This window comes from Rutilus rutilus (assembly GCF_951802725.1).
Source record: "Rutilus rutilus genome assembly, chromosome: 15".
Classification (NCBI taxonomy): Eukaryota; Metazoa; Chordata; class Actinopteri; order Cypriniformes; family Leuciscidae; genus Rutilus; species Rutilus rutilus.
In genome coordinates, this window is record NC_140220.1 from 15,017,719 (window position 1) to 15,036,434 (window position 18,716).

At 43.1% G+C, this 18,716-nt stretch overlaps 1 protein-coding gene across 2 annotated transcripts in view; it reads left to right on the forward strand.

The window, feature by feature from the left end:
• Positions 1–16,033, forward strand: part of spint1b (serine peptidase inhibitor, Kunitz type 1 b) — a 30,135-nt gene extending 14,102 nt beyond the window's left edge. For both annotated transcript variants that reach the window (XM_084433057.1, XM_084433058.1), the window contains 7 exons: positions 3,179–3,349; positions 11,550–11,588; positions 11,680–11,805; positions 11,890–11,937; positions 13,614–13,784; positions 13,870–13,935; positions 15,189–16,033. In XM_084433057.1, coding sequence (XP_084289183.1) covers positions 3,179–3,349; positions 11,550–11,588; positions 11,680–11,805; positions 11,890–11,937; positions 13,614–13,784; positions 13,870–13,935; positions 15,189–15,376 — 809 coding nt within the window. In that variant the 3' untranslated portion in view covers positions 15,377–16,033. The remainder of the gene's footprint in view (positions 1–3,178; positions 3,350–11,549; positions 11,589–11,679; positions 11,806–11,889; positions 11,938–13,613; positions 13,785–13,869; positions 13,936–15,188) is intronic.
• Positions 16,034–18,716: the final 2,683 nt, after the last annotated feature.

Here is an 18,716-nt window from a genome sequence, read left to right on the forward strand (position 1 = left end):
GAAGAACACAAAGGCTTATAGATGCATGAGCATATAAGAGAGCATCAACATGTTTTCTTCGGCGTTTGCTTGCAAGCGTGCGTGTTTACAACAGGCTCGTTTGCTGCAATATTGATATTTCCAGTCGCCTAATCAGGGAACTGAGTTCTCTTTTCGCCGGTGAGTGACGCGTGAATGGGGCGCAAGGGCAGGGTAGCTTTCTTGTAACGTAAAGAAAAACTAACCCCGACCGTCCGCTTCCAGCCTCCCTTGTGAACGCGCAGTTTGCGCGGCTCGAACAGAGGGAGAGAGAAAGCTAGCCCCGTGACCGTCCGCTCCTGACATCCCCTGTGAACGGCGCGGTTTGCGCGGCTCGAACAGAGGGAGAGCAGGTATCATCCCCCAAGCAGGCATGGCAAGCGGGCGAACCGGCGAGCTTTGCGGGTTGGGGGGGGCGGAGGAGCAGTCTCGGAGAAGGATGCCAGGTGAGTCCTCAGAGTCACCATAGGCAGTAACTGGCTCGCAGTGAGGGCAGTCGCCGTTAGCGAGCGCGAGAGCTGCGTGATCCTCAGGAAAGGGGCGTCTTGAAAAAGACGCCCGGCTCTTTTAGTGCAATGAGAGTGTGTGTCGCGGCGGCGAGCACACACACATACACAAAACACAGTAGCAGAGAAAGTATATAACGCCGGATAGCGCAGCAGGAAGGCGACTGAAGGCGGCGCGGCCAGCGGCTTCAGAGTGTCGACTCGTCCCGCTGAAAGGCTTCTTCAGACGGCGCGGGTTCTCTCCGGATCCAGCGATGCGAGAGCTTCTCTGAAGAGATGAAAAATCAGTGAGCTAGCCTCTCGAAGCTATATTTATAGCCCTAGGCCACGCCCATTCTGGCGGGACGTGACGTATTGGGCGCGAAGCGTCCCCATTGGAGCTGACGTCACGAAAAGGCCTTATCGATAGGCTGCTGCAATTGCCGCAGGGCAGCCAATAGGCGCGCGAGCCGTCTCGCCTGTGTCGCCTGTGTCTGCATGCTGCCGCAACGCGTTTTACATTATTTCAAAATTAAGGATAATTTTTGGCTTCAGTATCTTGCGGAAAAGAGATTTTCCCCTAGCGTAAGACTTACGCAGTACGAGAGAACCTCTCGTAAGAGAACCATGGTTATTTTTTGTAAGGATGTTTATCAGTCAAATTAATTTAAAAATGTAAATTTAACAAGTATGAAATATCAGTTGGAGAAAAACACTGTTAATAAGACAGTTAATAAGACTGGACTGCAGCAGGTTAGTTGGAAAATACGTTTATTTATCATTTAGAATGCACATTTGGAAGGAACATATAACATTTTAGCAGGCTGAAGATATGAGATGTGAACGTCATCAGTTTCGAAACGCATACACCAACGTGCTCCCGGTTCCGGTGAAATCATAAAACAAAATGCACACCCTGTGTCCCTGCTCTTGATATACAATCTCTGAACATCTTTGGTTTTAATGAGAAAAAAATTCTACCACCCGTCCATTAGGACATACTAATATGAAATGCGGATCTATGTATTTATTCACTGATGTAAATACTCTCAAGACTAACAATTTATTGTATTATAGAAGATGCAAGGATGAAACTATCACATTAAGCATGAGTTCTATGTCAATAAATGAAACTTAATGTGCTATTGAAATTGATCATAATGTTATTTTTATTATTATTATTATTATTATTATTATTTTGACCTAATGAGAGTTTTGTTGTCAATGGTCATGGCTCAATTTTGAAATTAAGTGTTGCATTATTCTCTTGGGCGTTTCAGAATTCTGGACTTTTCAGTGTCAATTACAGTCTCTTTACCTGTCTAATAATTATGCAAATCTAAATATAAGGTGGTTTTCACTTTAAGCCACACCTTCCCTCATGAACAATTACATATTGAATGATTAAATACAATCTTAAGAGTAATTTTTGGAGAAGTTTAAAGTTTGAAGTTGGGAAAATGGTAGGAAAAATATCAGAATTTCGCCTAATTATGCACACACAGTAGGCCAATACAACTTTTACCCCTGGTTTCACAGACAGGGCTTAAGACTAGTCCTAGACTAAAATGTAAGTCTGAGCTGTTTCCACTGAAATAAACTTGCAGTGACTGATCTTAAAAATATATCAGTGCCTTTTTAGTTTTAAGATGCACATCGGTAATGTTTTTTTCTAAGCATGTTTATAAAAATGACTTAAATGTCCTAATTGATCTATGGTCTAATCCTGGCTTAGTCTAAGCCCTGTCTGTGAAACCGGGCCTTAAAGTCTTTGTGTGAGGAACAGATTGGAGTTAGTTTTTCTTCATGTCTGTTGTAGTTCTCAAAACAAATATGGCATCAGTGTTGCAGGTTGGATGTCAATAAGATAAAACGTCTTTAGTTCTTGTGTCTTTTTATTATATGGCATGATGTCAAGATGATAAAATGGTAAGATTATGGCCACATTTATGGAAGATGTAAATGTAAAAGCTGAATGCAGATAACGAAAATGCATTTGCAATGTAATTACATGTGATGTACCCTGCAAATAATCGTATACTGTATTACTCTACGAGGTCATTCAAGTGCTGTTGAAGATTTTTTTATTTTTATTTTTTTTATTCTGCTCATGCTCTGTGATAAAGACAACACACTTTGATGCTGTGATCTGCTCAACCAAGTTAATCAACAATGTTTTTATTTATCATATTTCATTGATTACTTCATTTTGGTTTTGAACTTTTTTCAACATTTATTAATTTCTAATCTTTATTAAAATCCTTACCTGATGGGTTTGTAAAGAAAAAAATGCAAGAAATTACAGAAAGCATTTTTAAATATGCCTCAGTTTGTTTTAAAATGAGGAAAATTTTTCAGTTTCCACACCTGAAGGTATAAAAGCTGTCAAATAAATCCAGCTTAAAGTACTATCCCCAAAGAGATTTGTTAATGAAAGGTGTAAATGAGTCTGTAACACTGTTCATAATGTGGGCAATAAGGAGGTGTAAACCAACTGAATTTAAACATACATTTGATTCACAAAATAAAATGCCGCCCATGAACGTAAAATAAACCGTCCATGGAGGGTTTTGAATTGGGCCAGTGGCCACCAACAGCTATTCAGGAAAATTACAAATCTAGTTTGTTTCTGCTTTTCTTATGTCATGACTCTGTTCTATTCCATTTACCACTAGGTAACTGTTTGACCCCTAAAAAGGTGGGACCCTGCAAAGGTGCTTTCCCTCGTTGGCATTACAACGGTGCATCCAGCAAGTGTGAGCAGTTCGTCTTTGGAGGGTGTAAGGCAAATAACAACAACTATCTCTCTGAAGAGGAGTGTTTAAATGCCTGTAAAAACATAAAAGGTAATGCACATCTCATTGTATTGTGGCAGTGTTGCTCTATTGGTTTATAGGAATACCTAAATATGAAAACTGTCCTTATTTATTTGTGCTTAAAAGCAGTATTCTGTTTTTTATCTCCAATGGAAACACTAAAGAGAAATTTGAAGAATCTTCACTTGGTTATTTACTTCACAATGACAGTTAATAGACCCATTAACTGTCATATTATAATAAAAGCATCATCAAAGTCCATTCTACTTTTCAACTCTTCTAAAAAAAAATAATGAAATGGTGTTGTTTAATTATCTGGTCACACTTGACCTTTGTGTCTTTAACTACTATGTACTTGCATAAAAAAATAAGTACAATGTACTTATTGTGTTTATGTTGTATTATAAAAATCTTGCTTTTATTAAGGTGGGCTATGGGTAAGTTTAGGACAGGATTGGTGGTATGGTTAGGTTTAAGGGTGGGTTAAAAGGTAAGGGAAGTGTAATTATAGATGTACTTACAGAAATGAATTACAGCTGTAATGCAGGTAATTATAATAATAAAACATGTATGTACACAATAAGTGCATTGTATCAAATTATTAACTTAAATATTAGTACATAGTAGTTAAAGACATCAAATATAAAGTGGGACTGATTATCTTTAACTCTGCAGTTCTTAAATCAAATGTGGCATCAGTGGTTCAGGTTGGACAGAAATACAATTTAATTTAATTATGTCTGATTCCCATACAGCATGACTTTAAACCTGCAGAATATTTAATTTTAAGAGCTGCCACAAATAAAAAAATAAAATAAAAAAAAACATCCCCTTTGGTGTTAACAGAGTATTACAGAATATGAGTGCAAAATGAGGGTGGGTTTTGGTTCAGCTACTCTATATGGCCATGCAGACATTTTAGAGAATTCTATGCTTGCAACTTTGTTTGCTCCAGGTCCTTTTCTGTTCCAAAGTGATATTACCCCTGTGCACAAAGTGGGTTCATAAAGAAATAGTTTATTTGACTGGCCCCTTAACTGAAGCCTTCTAGAACACCTTTGTGATGAATTAGAGGAGCGGCAACCTCCGAGCCTTACCTCACTGATGCTTGTGTCTTGCACAGTTAAAGAGATCCATCACCCCAACATGAACATTTTCTCATAATTTATTCGTTTTCATGCCGTCCCAAATGTATATAAGAGATTTTTAGAAAAATAATCCATCTCTACCAAAGTGGATGGGTACCTCAAATCTGATACCTCAAAAACCATGCAAAAAGAAACTGAACCCCAGTTGATGACACACACACACACACACACACACACACACACACACACACACACACACACACACACACACACACACACACACACACACACACACACACACACACACACTTTAATTTGCCTCTCCTCTGTTACCGCTATGGTCCGGGTGCACATGAGACCCATAGCACTTGTTCATTCAAACTCAACGTACGCATTGCCCCCGCTACAATAAACTCACATCGCATACACATTCAAGTATAATTACCAGTTGGTTGATATATGTTGAGTGATTCCAGAAGCTGAGGAGATTGTCGGTATCAAGGGCTAGCGCTCCGTCTCGTCTCCGCAATAATGGCGCCATCCGGGATGGATGTGTTGTGTGATGTGGGAAATGTTGTTAGGTTTATGTTAATTTCTTGTTGGAAATCTCAGAAGTGAAGACCAGGAGACTTGGATGTATCTACAACTGGATTCTTTACTGAGAACGTGTTGTTGGTGGCTGCAGTCATCAAGTCCAACTAAGGCAGGCATGCATTGTATTGGGCTTATGAGATATAAGTACTGCCCACTAAATGCCTATAAAATACAATGTATTTCACCTTAGATTTCCAAGTGATGAACGTAAGGAGGTAGGATCCGCAGATCTTAAACCTATCCTTATGGGGTCAGCCCTATGTTCCCACTGCCCTATGTTCCCACATTTCTAAGAATTTTTTTTTTTACGATTTGTCTAAACCCCAGTTACGGGTAGGTTTAGGGGTGGGGTCAGGAGTAGACCATTTGTGGGAACATTGTCTAAACCCAAGTTACGGGTAGGTTTAGGGGTGGGGTCAGGGGTAGGCCATTTGTGGGAACATAGGGCTGTGGGAACATTCTTATAATACAATCTAATACAAATTTAAACCTTCTTAAGTCCATTCTATAATGGATATCAGTCAACATAAGTCCAATCTTCCAGTCATGTAACTTGAAAAAGTTACAGGCACATATTCACTTATTCTGTGTCGTGTCCTAGATTTACGTAAGTGTAATAGTTCTGGTTTAATGACGAGGAGAGGGGCTGCTTCAGAGTAGCAAGCAGTAGAAGCTGATTAACATTGTTAATTTCTCTAAAGTTCTTTTAGTTTTTTTCTACACTACTGTGGTAAACCTGGACATTGGATGATAATGACAATTGCCCTCTCTTAGGACATTTAAAGGGGTCCTATTATGCCCTTTTACTAAGTCTTGATTTTGTTTTTGGGGTGTACTACAATGTTTTAATGCTTGATTTTTTTTCTTACACATTATATATATTATGTTATCCACCATTTATTTGTGATATTTGTCAGAAAACTAAGGTAATACAAACCGTAATCGATCACAAAACGTCTCGGTTACGTATGGTAACCCTCGTTCCCTGAGTCCAGGGAACGGAGACGCCTCGTCGGGGGAGCTCCCCTGATGAATTGGGATCACGCTAGGGAGACCAATTGCCTACGAGTGAATTAAAACAAGCCAATGAAAATTGGCATGCAGGATTTGCATTCCGCAGCCCGCCTACCAGCGCGGGTATAAAAAGGCGGAAGCAACGCATGCATAGTGCTTTTCGCTGAGAAGCCGAACGGTGTCCAGTCCTCCGCGAAGGTACAGCAACATGGCGACGGGACGAGGCGTCTCCGTTCCCTGAGGGTTACCATACGTAACCGAGACGTTCCCTTTCGTCAGCAGGGAACTCCGACGCCTCTCCCCTGACGAATTGGGATCCCTACCAAAACGCCATGGTGCTGGCCCCTTCCAGCGCCCAGCTAAACTACCCTGCAGCAGTTTCCGGAAATTTTGCAGGAGCTAGCTAGGGAATCACACTGCTGTTCCGCAAGACCCAATCAGTGGACATTGGATAACACTGGGAAAGCGTGCCCGACCCCAAGGAAAATAATAAGGGGGGGGGAACGCTGCGGAAGCTGAGGCAGCCTAGAGGAAGGCCCTCAAATACACACATGTACTAACCATGTAGGGTAGTGAAACATATGGCAGTCCTTGAAGGTAGTCCCAGTCCGGAGGAGTGAGGAGCGTACTCAACAAGGACGACAGAATGAGTCTGTCAAGGGGAAGACACGGCTGAACTGCACGTGGCAATCATGTGTCGCCGCAAGGACCACTGGAAAGACACCCAGACTACTAGCAACTCCTTACTGAAGGTAGCAGACCTGGTGCCGGCGGTCCGCAACGCCTGGCACCGGAGGGGGTGATGGAGGAACTCACGAGGTTAGCCGTTTGCTGGGTAACCAACGGAGCAAAAAGACGCACGTATCCACTCACGGAATGGCGTCGCAAGCCGACACACCTATTCCCTCTAATTACTGGCTGTACTAATTGCTGTAAAACCTAGCTGTCTATATAAATCCGGAGGGCCCGGACGGGACAGAGAAAAGCTAGGGCTAGGTCTGCCTCCTCCTGGGGCAGGACTTGCAGGCTCACTACCTGGTCCGCGAAGGGAGTGGTAGGAACCTTGGGCACATATCCGAGCCGGGGTCTCAATATAACATGAGAAAGGCCAGGCCCGAACTCTAGGCACGATTCGTCGACCGAAAATGCCTGCAGATCCCCTACCCTCTTAAAGGAAGCCAATGCTAACAGGAGCGCTGTCTTAATGGACAGCAAATTAAGCTCTACTGTCGGCAAAGGCTCAAAAGGAGGACTTTGGAGCGCTCTAAGCACTAAAGTTAAGTCCCAAGAGGGTACAGGGTGCAAATCGCGAGGTGGATTTAGCCTCCTAGCACCCTTGAGGAATCTGATGACCAGGTCGTGCTTCCCCACGGACTTAGCTTCAACTACATCGTGATGTGCGGCTATTGCGGCAACATACACTTTGAGGGTGGAGGGAGACAGCCTTCGCTCCATAGGAGGAGGAGAGAGGCGAGTCGCGACATGCGACGGGAGCGTAGACCACCTTGTCGGTTGATGTATGCAACGGTCGCAGTGCTGTCCAGCGAGTCCAGTTCCATACCGAGATAAGAGATCCTCTGCACGGGGCAGAGTTTGCTCTTGTTCCAGTTAACCTGAAGCCCCAACTGACTGAGGTGCCGAAGCACCATGTCCCTGTGATTCCACAACACATCTCGCGAGTGCGCCAGAATGAGCCAGTCGTCGAGATAGTTGAGGATGCGAACGCCTTGTTCTCTCATGGGAACAATGGCCGCCTCCGCGACTTTCGTGAAGACACGGGGTGACAGGGCCAGCCCGAAGGGTAGGACCTTGTACTGATATGCTCGACCCTCGAAAGCAAACCGTAGAAATGGTCTGTGTCTGGGAAGAATTGAGACATGAAAGTACGCGTCCTTCAGGTCGATCACTGCAAACCAATCCCGGGGACGGATGCATTCGAAAATGCGTTTCTGCGTGAGCATCTTGAACGGGAGCTTGTGCAGGGCCCGATTCAATACTCGCAGATCCAGGATTGGCCGTAACCCACCGCCTTTCTTGGGTACAATGAAGTAAGGGCTGTAGAACCCTGACCTCATATCGGCTGGAGGGACCGGCTTGATCGCGTCCTTCGCCAGCAGGGCGTCGATCTCTTTCCGCAAGACAGGAGCATGCCCCTGAACTTGGGAGGCCGGCGTGCAAACTGAATTGCATAGCCGAGCCGGATGGTGCGGATGAGCCAGCGCGACGGCCTCAGGAGCGCTAGCCAGGCTCCGAGAAACCGCCACAACGAGCCCACCCGCAGCGAGGTGGAAGGCAGGGACACGGCTCCGGTGACATTGTAGTGGCCGAGAGCGGGGTCTGGGTGTGTACTTGGACAATGCCTACCTGCTTCCACCGGGGGACAGATGGTAGAGAAGACCCGAGAGTGTTCTGCTGCGGGCTGTCGCCTGGCGAGGGAAGGGGAAGAGACGAGGAGCGAGGCCCAAGGGCGGCTGCTGGTCCCCGTGCCTTCCCACCCAGCGGCAGACAGGAGTGACGTGACCGGGGTGGCACCACTGCTATCTGGGAGCTGGGGAGAGGGGAACAGGAGTGGCGCCGTTCGGGGGCGGCGCGCACTGCCATTCTGACCCTCTCGGATGGAGGAGACTGGTCTTACTGGTCTGCCAGCCTCGACCGTGAGGGGAAACGAGGAGCGAGGCCCGGGGGCATCGAGTCCTGGTTTCCGCCTCCTCGCCCAGCGAGAGACGAGAGTGACCAGGCCGTAGCCCTCACTGTCATCTGAGCGCTGGGGCCCGTGAGTGACTCAGAGGAAGTGGACTGCTCAAACTTTGGGTACCGCTGACTGGATGACCAGCGGCGGAACAGAAATGAAATTCTCTGGGAAGGAGTGGTGATGACACGCACTCCTGAAGAGCAGACATCACATACTCTGGGTCCCTCCTCTCAGGGTCGTTTCCCTTCCCTTTGCTGGGGGGAAACGAACTCCGAGCGGGCTGGTTTTGAGGTGCTTCTGGACCACCAGAGTGGACATCGTCTGACCGAGGGCCAGCGCTGTGACTAATCACGGTCAGTCACTAAGCGCAGCTCCACCCTGAATCAGAACTACCCACGTGCACTGAATGTGCAGGGGTAGTGAGAGAGGAAAAACTTCTGCAGATTTAGGCATGTTTGGCTTGCCATATTGGCACCAAAATGCTTCCATACTACCAAAGTTTTTCACACGCATCCAGGCATTTTTGAAAAGCCCAGGAAGTGTGGCTGTCAAGTCTGAACCCGAATCAGCATGAGACCACACCATTATAGTGGGAACTCAGCATCATCTACATTTTCAGAGTATAACAGCCCTCTCTCCGATGTAGCAATCGACATCTGTCCTCCCCCGGAGCCCCGAATGAAATGCTAGGTCCCTCATGAGAAGGACCAGAATCCCATTCAAAGCCTTGACGGCACATGGCACGCTGAGCGGCTCAAGCCTTTACGAGAAAGGGGAGACGAACAACGCGCCGACGTGGTCATGCACTCATGAGAGAACATGAACCACCCACGAACGCAGTCTCAACACACTGATTAGGCATGTGAAACAGCGATCATGGCCGTCAACCAGGCATGCAAGACAGTGAACGCGGCCATCGCCTCTGACACGGCACGCTGAGCGTTCAAGCCCTCAGGCAGGACGAACAACGTGCTGACGTGGTCATGCTCTCATGTAGACAGCACAAACCACCCACGAACACCGTCTCAGCATGTTTGCGATGCGCTAGAGGAGTGAGTGGTTCGTGCTCACTGTAACCCTCAGATCACCAAAGTTATTCGCCAAAGTAGCCCTCTTCTGGTGCACCAGAAGAGAAACTAGATCGGGAAATAAGCAAAGGGACTCACCTCCTAGAGGCACGCGAGTCTTGATCTTGACCGCGTATCTTGAGCGCCGAATGGCCGCTGAACAACCCGCGCTGTCAATCGGCAGCTCGACAGCACACGGCACGCTGAGCGGCTCAAGCCCTTATGAAAAAGGAGAGACGAACAACGTGCCGACGTGGTCATGCACTCATGAGAGAACATGAACCACCCACGAACGCAGCTTCAACACACTGATTAGGCATGTGAAACAGCGATCGTGGCCTTCAAATGAGGACAGGAAACGATCGCATCCAGAAACACACGAGTGAAACGTCATCCTGAAAAGGACGCGATCTTCACTCGTATTGCTCTTTCAGGAAGAAAGTACTCTCCTTATTGTGCTGAAGCACACAGGGACCCAACGCGGCAACACAGCGGGGAAACTGCAAGCCCGCTGTGCGCACTCAACCGTTTACCAGCTGTGAAAACAGCTTTTGAATTAACAGCGTGTAGATGCAGCCGGCAGACAGGAAATCGCGCGGTCGCTGAAACGCCGTCTCACCAACACAGAGAGATCCCTTCCCGAAACAGCAGACTCGTAGAGCGTAAGATAGATACAATCTTAAAGCTCATTCACTCAGAGAGGACACAATCAGTCGGCTCCGAAGCTAAAAGGACCAGTCTCCCTAGCGTGATCCCAATTCGTCAGGGGAACTCCCCCGACGAGGCGTCGGAGTTCCCTGCTGACGAAAGGGAACCATGGTTAATTTTCCCAAGGAGCAGCGAGCCATCTTACAAAAGCGAGGGCTTACAAAAGCAACAGAAAACAAGCTGTTCTCCTTAAAATGTGCAGCGTGCACAGATAAATGTTGGGGTTACAATTAGTGTTGTCAAAAGTACCAAGTCGGTACTGAAATTTAAAAAATGTGATGCTTTGAGTGCTGTTGAGCAGAATAATAAACACCTCTGACTTGCCAATGTGCTCAAGCACTCATTGGATATGTCTGTGATTGGCTACAATGATCAACGCACAGGAGAGTTCCAGAGCACACGGAAGTGTTTGCAAGTTTTTTAAGAAACGGGAGCGGGAGCTTTTGAAAGCACAAGCAGCCGTCTATCAGTGGACCGGTCCGCTGATAGACGCCTGCTTTCAAACTCTCCCGTCTGTATCTGTGTAAGCGATCAGTGTAGCCAATCACAGACATATTTGATGAGCGCGTGAGTACAATGGACAATCAGAGGAGTTTATGATTCCGCTCAACAGCGCTCAAAGCATTTTTCACATTTTTTAAATTTCAAACTTTGTACACTCTTTTGGTCTTTCCAAGCTGAGACATGGATGCAGAGATTTGCCTCCATTCTACACCAGCGCATCAGTGAGGTCAGGCACTGACGCTGGGTAAATAGGCCCTGTTGGGGTACGGGTCTATGACTTCTGCAGGCCTGGCAAGTTCATCCACACAAAATATCAGTATGGATCTCGCTTTGTGTTCAGGGGCATCTTCTGTCTGGAATAGACAAACTGCTTCAACAATGTTGAAAGGACACCTTTTTCTTGAATGCCATTGTATGGTGTGGCATTAGGATTTGTCCTCACATAAATCATTAGATTATCATGTGTATTCCTTTCATCCTCTAAGACATTTCCTTTCATTAAATCTTCAATCTCTCATGGCCCATCAGAAAGTAATGTCTTCTCAAATGTTGTCTGTCTGCAGAAATCCCTGGTGGAGATACGAGAATGGGGGCTAAGGAAGGTATGTTTGCTTTCGATCTCCCCTCTGCCAAAAACTTCCCCCAGAGTGTGTTGCTCGTCTCAGTCTGTGTTTTTGTCTGTGTGTGATACAGACTGTTCTCCTTCATGTGGAGAAGAGCAGTTTAAATGCTCCAACGGCTGCTGTGTGAAGAAAGAGTTTGAGTGTGATGGACTGCAGCAATGCAGCGACGGTTCTGATGAGAACAACTGTGAGCAATGTGAGACTCGGCACCATAACCACACACACACACACACCTCATGACATGTACTCCGTTTCTAAATTTACTTCTTTTACTTTTTAGTGAATAAAAGCCTGAGTCGACTTCTTAAGATTGGGGTGAATAAAAAAGGTGAGTTTTATGTAGTGCTGAGAAATTGTAATTGTATTGCCGTGACACACCAAGCCAATGGTGGGCCATCAATGAGTGTCTGTCAGGTTAGTTTTGCCCAGTTGAGCTTGTTGAATCGGTGTCAGTGAGAGAGAGAACTCTGAATGGCTGTGCAGACGGCACAGACAGAAGGCTGTTATAATTCTACGTCATTTTACCTGAGCATTCCGATATGCAAATATTTTCATAAAATGAGCTGCCTGGGATGAAGAAGGTGATTAGCATGATTGATATTCAAAATGGTAAGCAAGTGCTGCTTTGTTTGTGTTGTCCTAGTTTGGGTTTCTCTTTTTGAATGAAGAGTGTAGACTATTGATACCGGCTGATATAAACAGTTATTCCATTACATACAATACATGCTAGTTGTCAGTTGCCTGTAGTCTTTGCGGTGTGTTGAAGCGCAGACTCAGCTGACCTGAGATGACGACACAGTCGGCTTTCCTCTCCACTAGTTCTTTGACTTCGGCTTGTCACAGCCTTTACACACCAGCAGCCTTATTAGGTCATTAAAAGTGCAATAGGTGATTCTCTACAGAAACATTTTGTTATGCTGGTTGAAAGTCTCCTCATATCCTGATAGCAATCACTATGTTAAGCGTCTAAATGTGTTTTTTATAAATATATATCGTCTGTGGAAGACTTATAACCATAAAGTGTTCGTACAATCATTGCATTTGTTCCGAAGGAAATAACGTGTTCCCTGTCAGTCAACGTGTGTTTTCACACCACTGCGCAGCCTGTTCACACAGACATCATACGTCATCAGTGTGTTTCACGTATACTATGCTGACAGAGCGAGAATGGCAGTCAAGCGTTATTGTGGTACTGTGTTACTCACTGAACTGTAAAGTTTTCTCACCGGTGAATGACACATGATGTAATCCAATAACGTTGTCTCTGGTCGTCTCTCTTCTGGTCTGTGTGTGTTCATGTGTTTTGGAGGAGACAAGGCTTTGGACGGCGATTTGCAGTAAAGGCGGGATCGTGTGCTTCAATGCTAGCAGGCTAAAGTTAGCATTTGCCAGATCACCTATTGCACCTTTAATGAAAAATTCACTCCAAAATTTAAACCACCATATTAACTCCCGCTCATGTCATTTGGAAACTTTTATGATTTTTCTTTTATAAAAATCACAAGAAGAAATTTAGTGGAATCTCCTGGCTATTCTTGTCTATATATAAAAAAAAAACTGTCAAGCTGCAATAAAGGCAAAAACACAGAAAGATAAAACAAGATAGTCCATACAGCAAGGCTTTTGGAGCAATTTGATTGAATGGACCAAATTTTCCTCTCCACATTTGCCTATTTTATGAAGTAGTGCCTTCAGTTTACATGCATTGCGCAAAAGTTTGATGTCAAGAATGCTCAAAGCTATTAATTCTCTCACATCACAACTCATGACAGCATTTTGATGATGTGGAAGGGCTGATGAGATATGAGAGCTATTGCATAGTGGAATTTTGGGTGGACGATGCCTTTATTTTTTCATTATTATCGATCTTAGATGTTTTCATTTATCAACAGTTAGTTTTATATTTTTGTTATCCCACCAACAGTTTGTGCATGAAATGGATTGCTTATTTCTTCATAATCTTTCATTCTCTGCTAATCCTGTTCTCCTATTGTGATGGAACAGCCCACTGCACAGATCCTCCTGAAACGGGCCCATGTCGAGCCCATTTTACTCGCTGGTACTATGACCCTCTCAACAAAAAGTGTCATCACTTCATCTTTGGTGGCTGTGATGGCAATGAGAACAACTTTGAAACAACAGACAAATGCATGAGCAACTGCTCAGGTGTCACAGGTATGAAGAGTGCTCACGTCTAATATAGTAGTGATGATGGCTGAAGTATGGATTTGATGTATATTTCTGATGTCTGTCTTTGTAGAAAAAGAAGTGTTTGCAAGAGGAATGTTTGCAAGGGTTGATGAGGACCTAGGGGAAAGCCAGTCAGGTAACATCTAATCATCTTATTTACATACATATTCCTTTATATTTTCCTATACAGCGGGGGAAATAAGTATTGAACACGTCACCATTTTTCTCAGTAAATATATTTCCAAAGGTGCTATTGACATGAAATTCTCACCAGATGTTGATAACAACCCAAGGAATCAGTACATACAAAGAAACCAAAACAAATAAGCTCAGAAATTAAGTTATGTGTAATAATGTAAAATGACACAGGGAAAAAGTATTGAACACATGAAGAAAGGGAGGTGCAAAAAGGCATGGAAAGCCAAGACAACAGCTTAAAACTATTAGTAATTAAAAAGCAATCCAGCCCCCTGTCCGTGCAAATTAATAACAGCTGGTTCAGTCCCAACGGATGGCCTACAAAAAGGTCTCATTGTCTCAAAGAGCACCGTCCTTCGGATGAGGCATTAAACCGAGGTCCTGACTCTCTGTGGTCATTAAAAATCCCAGGATGTCCTTCGAAAAAGAGTAGGGGTGTAACCCCGGCATCCTGGTCAAATTTGCCCCTTGGCCTCTGTCCATCATGGCCTCCTAATCATCCCCATATATATACTGATTGGCTTCATCACTGTCTCCTCTCCACCAGTAAGCTGGTGTGTGGTGGGCGTTCTGGCGCAATATGGCTGCCGTCGCATCATCCAGGTGGATGCTGCACATTGGTGGTGGTTGAGGAGATTCCCCCTTTCATGGAAAGCGCTTTGAGTACCTAGAAAAGCGCTATATAAATGTAACGAATTATTATTATTATAATGCATTAAAATGAGACTGATAACAAATTTTAGATGTGACAATGAATCTGCAAAGATTATAATGCATTTTAACTTTGGTTACAAATATTTATTAAAATATATAATGAATTACAACATACGTTATGAATACCTTTTATAATGCATTATACATCAAGCCTTCAAGTAAAACGTTACCCAATTTTGCTTCTTGCATTCATTTTGTAAATGTATCTTGTTTTAAGGATATTAATATATTTTGCTAGGAAGCAAAACAGAATATTGTTTTTTTTTTTTTTTTGGTAGATTTGTTTTTGTTTTGCAGCACAACTATATTTATTTATTTATTTATTTATTTATTTATCTGTTTGTTTGTTTGTTTAGTTAGTTAGTTAGTTAGTTAGTTAGTTATTTTCTAGTTACTTTTAGAACTTGAGTAATTATGTGTGAAGTATGTACGAGTTCACGCAGTGCATGTTCTGGATTGCCTTTTCTCTTCCCTAAGCTTCTGTTGCGCTGGCTGTGGTGTTGGTCGTGGGCATCTTGGCCGTTCTGGCTGTGCTGGGTTACTTCTTCCTCAAGAACAGGAGAAAAAACCATCAGCATCAGCGCGTGGCCACCAGCAGTCCTCCAGTGGCTTACAGTGAAGAAGACCAACAGATGGTCTACAACAGCACCACTGCCAAAGCATGACACCAGAATCTTTCAAACATTATGGTCTGCCACTCCGATCTACTTTAGGCTGCCTGCAGTGTAGGACGGGTCATATGAATCATTCCCTTGACAAAAGTACTCAGTTACAGGTTTCTGAACTTAAACTAAAGCCATATTACATGTTTGGCCACTGAACCAGGTCTTTTTATCTCAGGTCTTAATGATCAAGGTGTTTCTTTTTAATGTGGATATTTAGAATTAATGTATTATGTTACATTGAGACTCAAGTGTGTGTTTGTGAAATGGCATGAGAGAGTTTGTAAAGTAGATATTGGATTTTTATCATTCCTTAAAAATGGTCTTCTACAATCAGAGAATTTTATATTCAGGGTTTATAAGCATGTGACAAAAGATATTGCAAAAGTCTTTTTGTTTTATTTGTTATTCGTAAGCTGCTTATCATTCTGAAGATTGTTGATGGGAGTAGAATTTCTTGAATTATCTATATTAATAATTCTGTAACATTTTTAATTGCATATATTTTTTTTCATGGTGACAAGTTATTGTTTATATGTGGAATATTTGTGAGATTAATTGTATTATTTGTCCCACAAACCCTTGTTCTTGTTGCACTAAATGTAAAATGTCTTCCAGCTTTTCTCTAAAGTGTTTATTAAAGAGAACTTATTGAGTTTGAGTGATATTCCAGTTATTGAGTAGGCTACTTGGACAAAAGGGGCTTTAAAATTAGAGGAGCTGTCACGCAGCGGAGCCGTTACGCAGCCGTTACGCATCTGGTGGAAATTGGGGGTTAATCCATAATACATTTTTGCTTATAGGTCACAATTCGATGACGACACGACTGTTCAGCTGCTTTGTAGCTGAATGATGAACTTTTCTGTCATTGAACTGACTTGAATTGAACAATGACACACTTTTCTTTTTAGAGTTGCTTTACAGCAGAATTTAACTTTGCATCATTGAATCATTATTTTCCTGTTATCCCTGTCAAGCTGCTTTGAAGCAATCTGTATTGTATAAAGCGGCGGCGCTATATCAATAAAGGTGACTTGACAATTCAGTTTTTGGTCACTGACTGATGTGGAGACATGGAGGCCAAAACATACATTTTCCATTTCAAAAGAAGAAAAACGAACATACTGCACTAACTGCAATATTTAAATCACTAAAAACATTTTAAAACGCTTAACGTGGAAAAACAAATAAATTGACTCAATGTAGCCTACTGAAACAGAATTTATTTTCTACTCGTAAAAGTTATGAATGAGATTATGCAAACCTGAAATGAATGCTCTGATAGAGTAGAGCTCGTTGTTATTTGGTACAATAGCGACATCCATTGGCAGTGACGTGTCTCGCATGTTTCGTGAAAATAGCTGTTAGACGATTTGATCAAAATAAAACAAAAAGCAGAGTAAAATGTTAGAAAATGGACAGAACATGCTCTTAAGACAAGCAGGAATAAAATTTATTTGAGTGAAATTTGGCCCATCATTGTTCCCCGAAAGTTGTTTGAAATCGCTAGGTTACGATGGTAAAATGAATTCTTCACTGCATTTTTAATACAATGTCTTTAACATTTCCGATGTTATTATCCACGTTGTTCATACAGCCGCTGAAACTGCGTGTTGTCGATGACATCGCATGGAACCTGTTACTTTTCTCAGCGCTGGTCATAATGGTCCAATCACATTCGTTTGTGCTTATAAATAGGAATATTGTTGAGAGAATTTTACATTTGTGTCAGATTGTACTTTGGAATTAACGAATAAAACCGTATACACTTACAGTATTCGTGTACAAACAATAATTAAGTTGGCTTGGAAAAGCCAACATACTGATATTGTATTTAAGCTTATTATTAGTGGTGCTTGCCAAAGGCAAGGCATCACTATTGTTATTGCTCAAACTTATTATTAGTGGTGCTTGCTGAAAGCAAGGCATCACTATTGTTATTGCTCATACTTATTAGTGGTGCTTGCTGAAAGCAAGGCATCACTATTGTTATTGCTCATACTTATTAGTGGTGCTTTTCAAAGCAACACTATTGTTATTGCTCATACTTATTAGTGGTGCTTTTCAAAGCAACACTATTGTTATTGCTCATACTTATTAGTGGTGCTTTTTTGAAAGCATCACTATTGTTATTGCTCATACTTATTATTATTAGTGGTGCTTTTCAAAGCAATACTATTGTTATTGCTCATACTTATTATTAGTGGTGCTTTTCAAAGCAACACTATTGTTATTGCTCATACTTATTATTAGTGGTGCTTTTTTAAAAGCATCACTATTGTTATTGCTCATACTTATTAGTGGTGCTTTTTTAAAAGCATCACTATTGTTATTGCTCATACTTATTATTAGTGGTGCTTGCTGAAAGCAAGGCATCACTATTGTTATTGCTCATACTTATTAGTGGTGCTTTTTTAAAAGCATCACTATTGTTATTGCTCATACTTATTATTCTTCTTTTTATTATTCTGGACAAAAGTTTGGCGCGTAACTCGCCCCGCACCGTTTGTCTCAGACCCCTGAGTGGGGTGTCAAATCGAGCGGCTCATTGAGGAGAGGTGTGCTATGACTTTTCTAAGCGATCGGGTGTACGATGTTCGCACAGCGGACGAAAAAGCGGCCAAAAAAGTCCCATTGACTTTACATTGGGAGTTCTAAAAACATTTGAATCCAAACCGACGTTTTCACACACACAGACTCCAAAGGGCCTGACACCCCTGCGTCTCTCCCTCTCTCTCTCCCTCAGAGGATTTATATTATCAAGCAGCCAATAAGTAATGGCCTAAAATCTTCATAGCCACACCCTAGCAACCAGTTACAGCACCCTAGCAACCACTAAGAGCTCCCTAGCAACCACCCTAAACCAAAAAAAATAAATGTTTACATTTTTTTGTATTTTTTAAAGCAATATTACACTTGTGGCCTTGCGATATCGCTCCATGCTTGTGCCTAATCGGCCATAGGCACGAGGCCGCAGGCCGAGTGCCGTACTGAAGGCACTCGTTATTAAAGATTTTAATAACTCTATAAAAACTCCATAGTAACCACATCTTTGACAACTACCAACCACCTAGTAACACCATAGCAACTACCAAAAATACCTTAGCAACCATCCTGAACACCCTAGAAACGTCTAGAAACGCTCTAGTAGATCATATAAACACGAAGGTGGTCTCGTTTCACTCAGGGCATCAAATGGCCAATCATGAATCACCTCAACACTTCCTAGCCCCTCCCTAGCAACCATTGTCGAGCACCTTAGCAACCAAAATCCTAGAGGGATATCTTCTATTCTGAATATGACAGAGGCATGGGAGTTGGTTTATATCATTCATACTGAAAA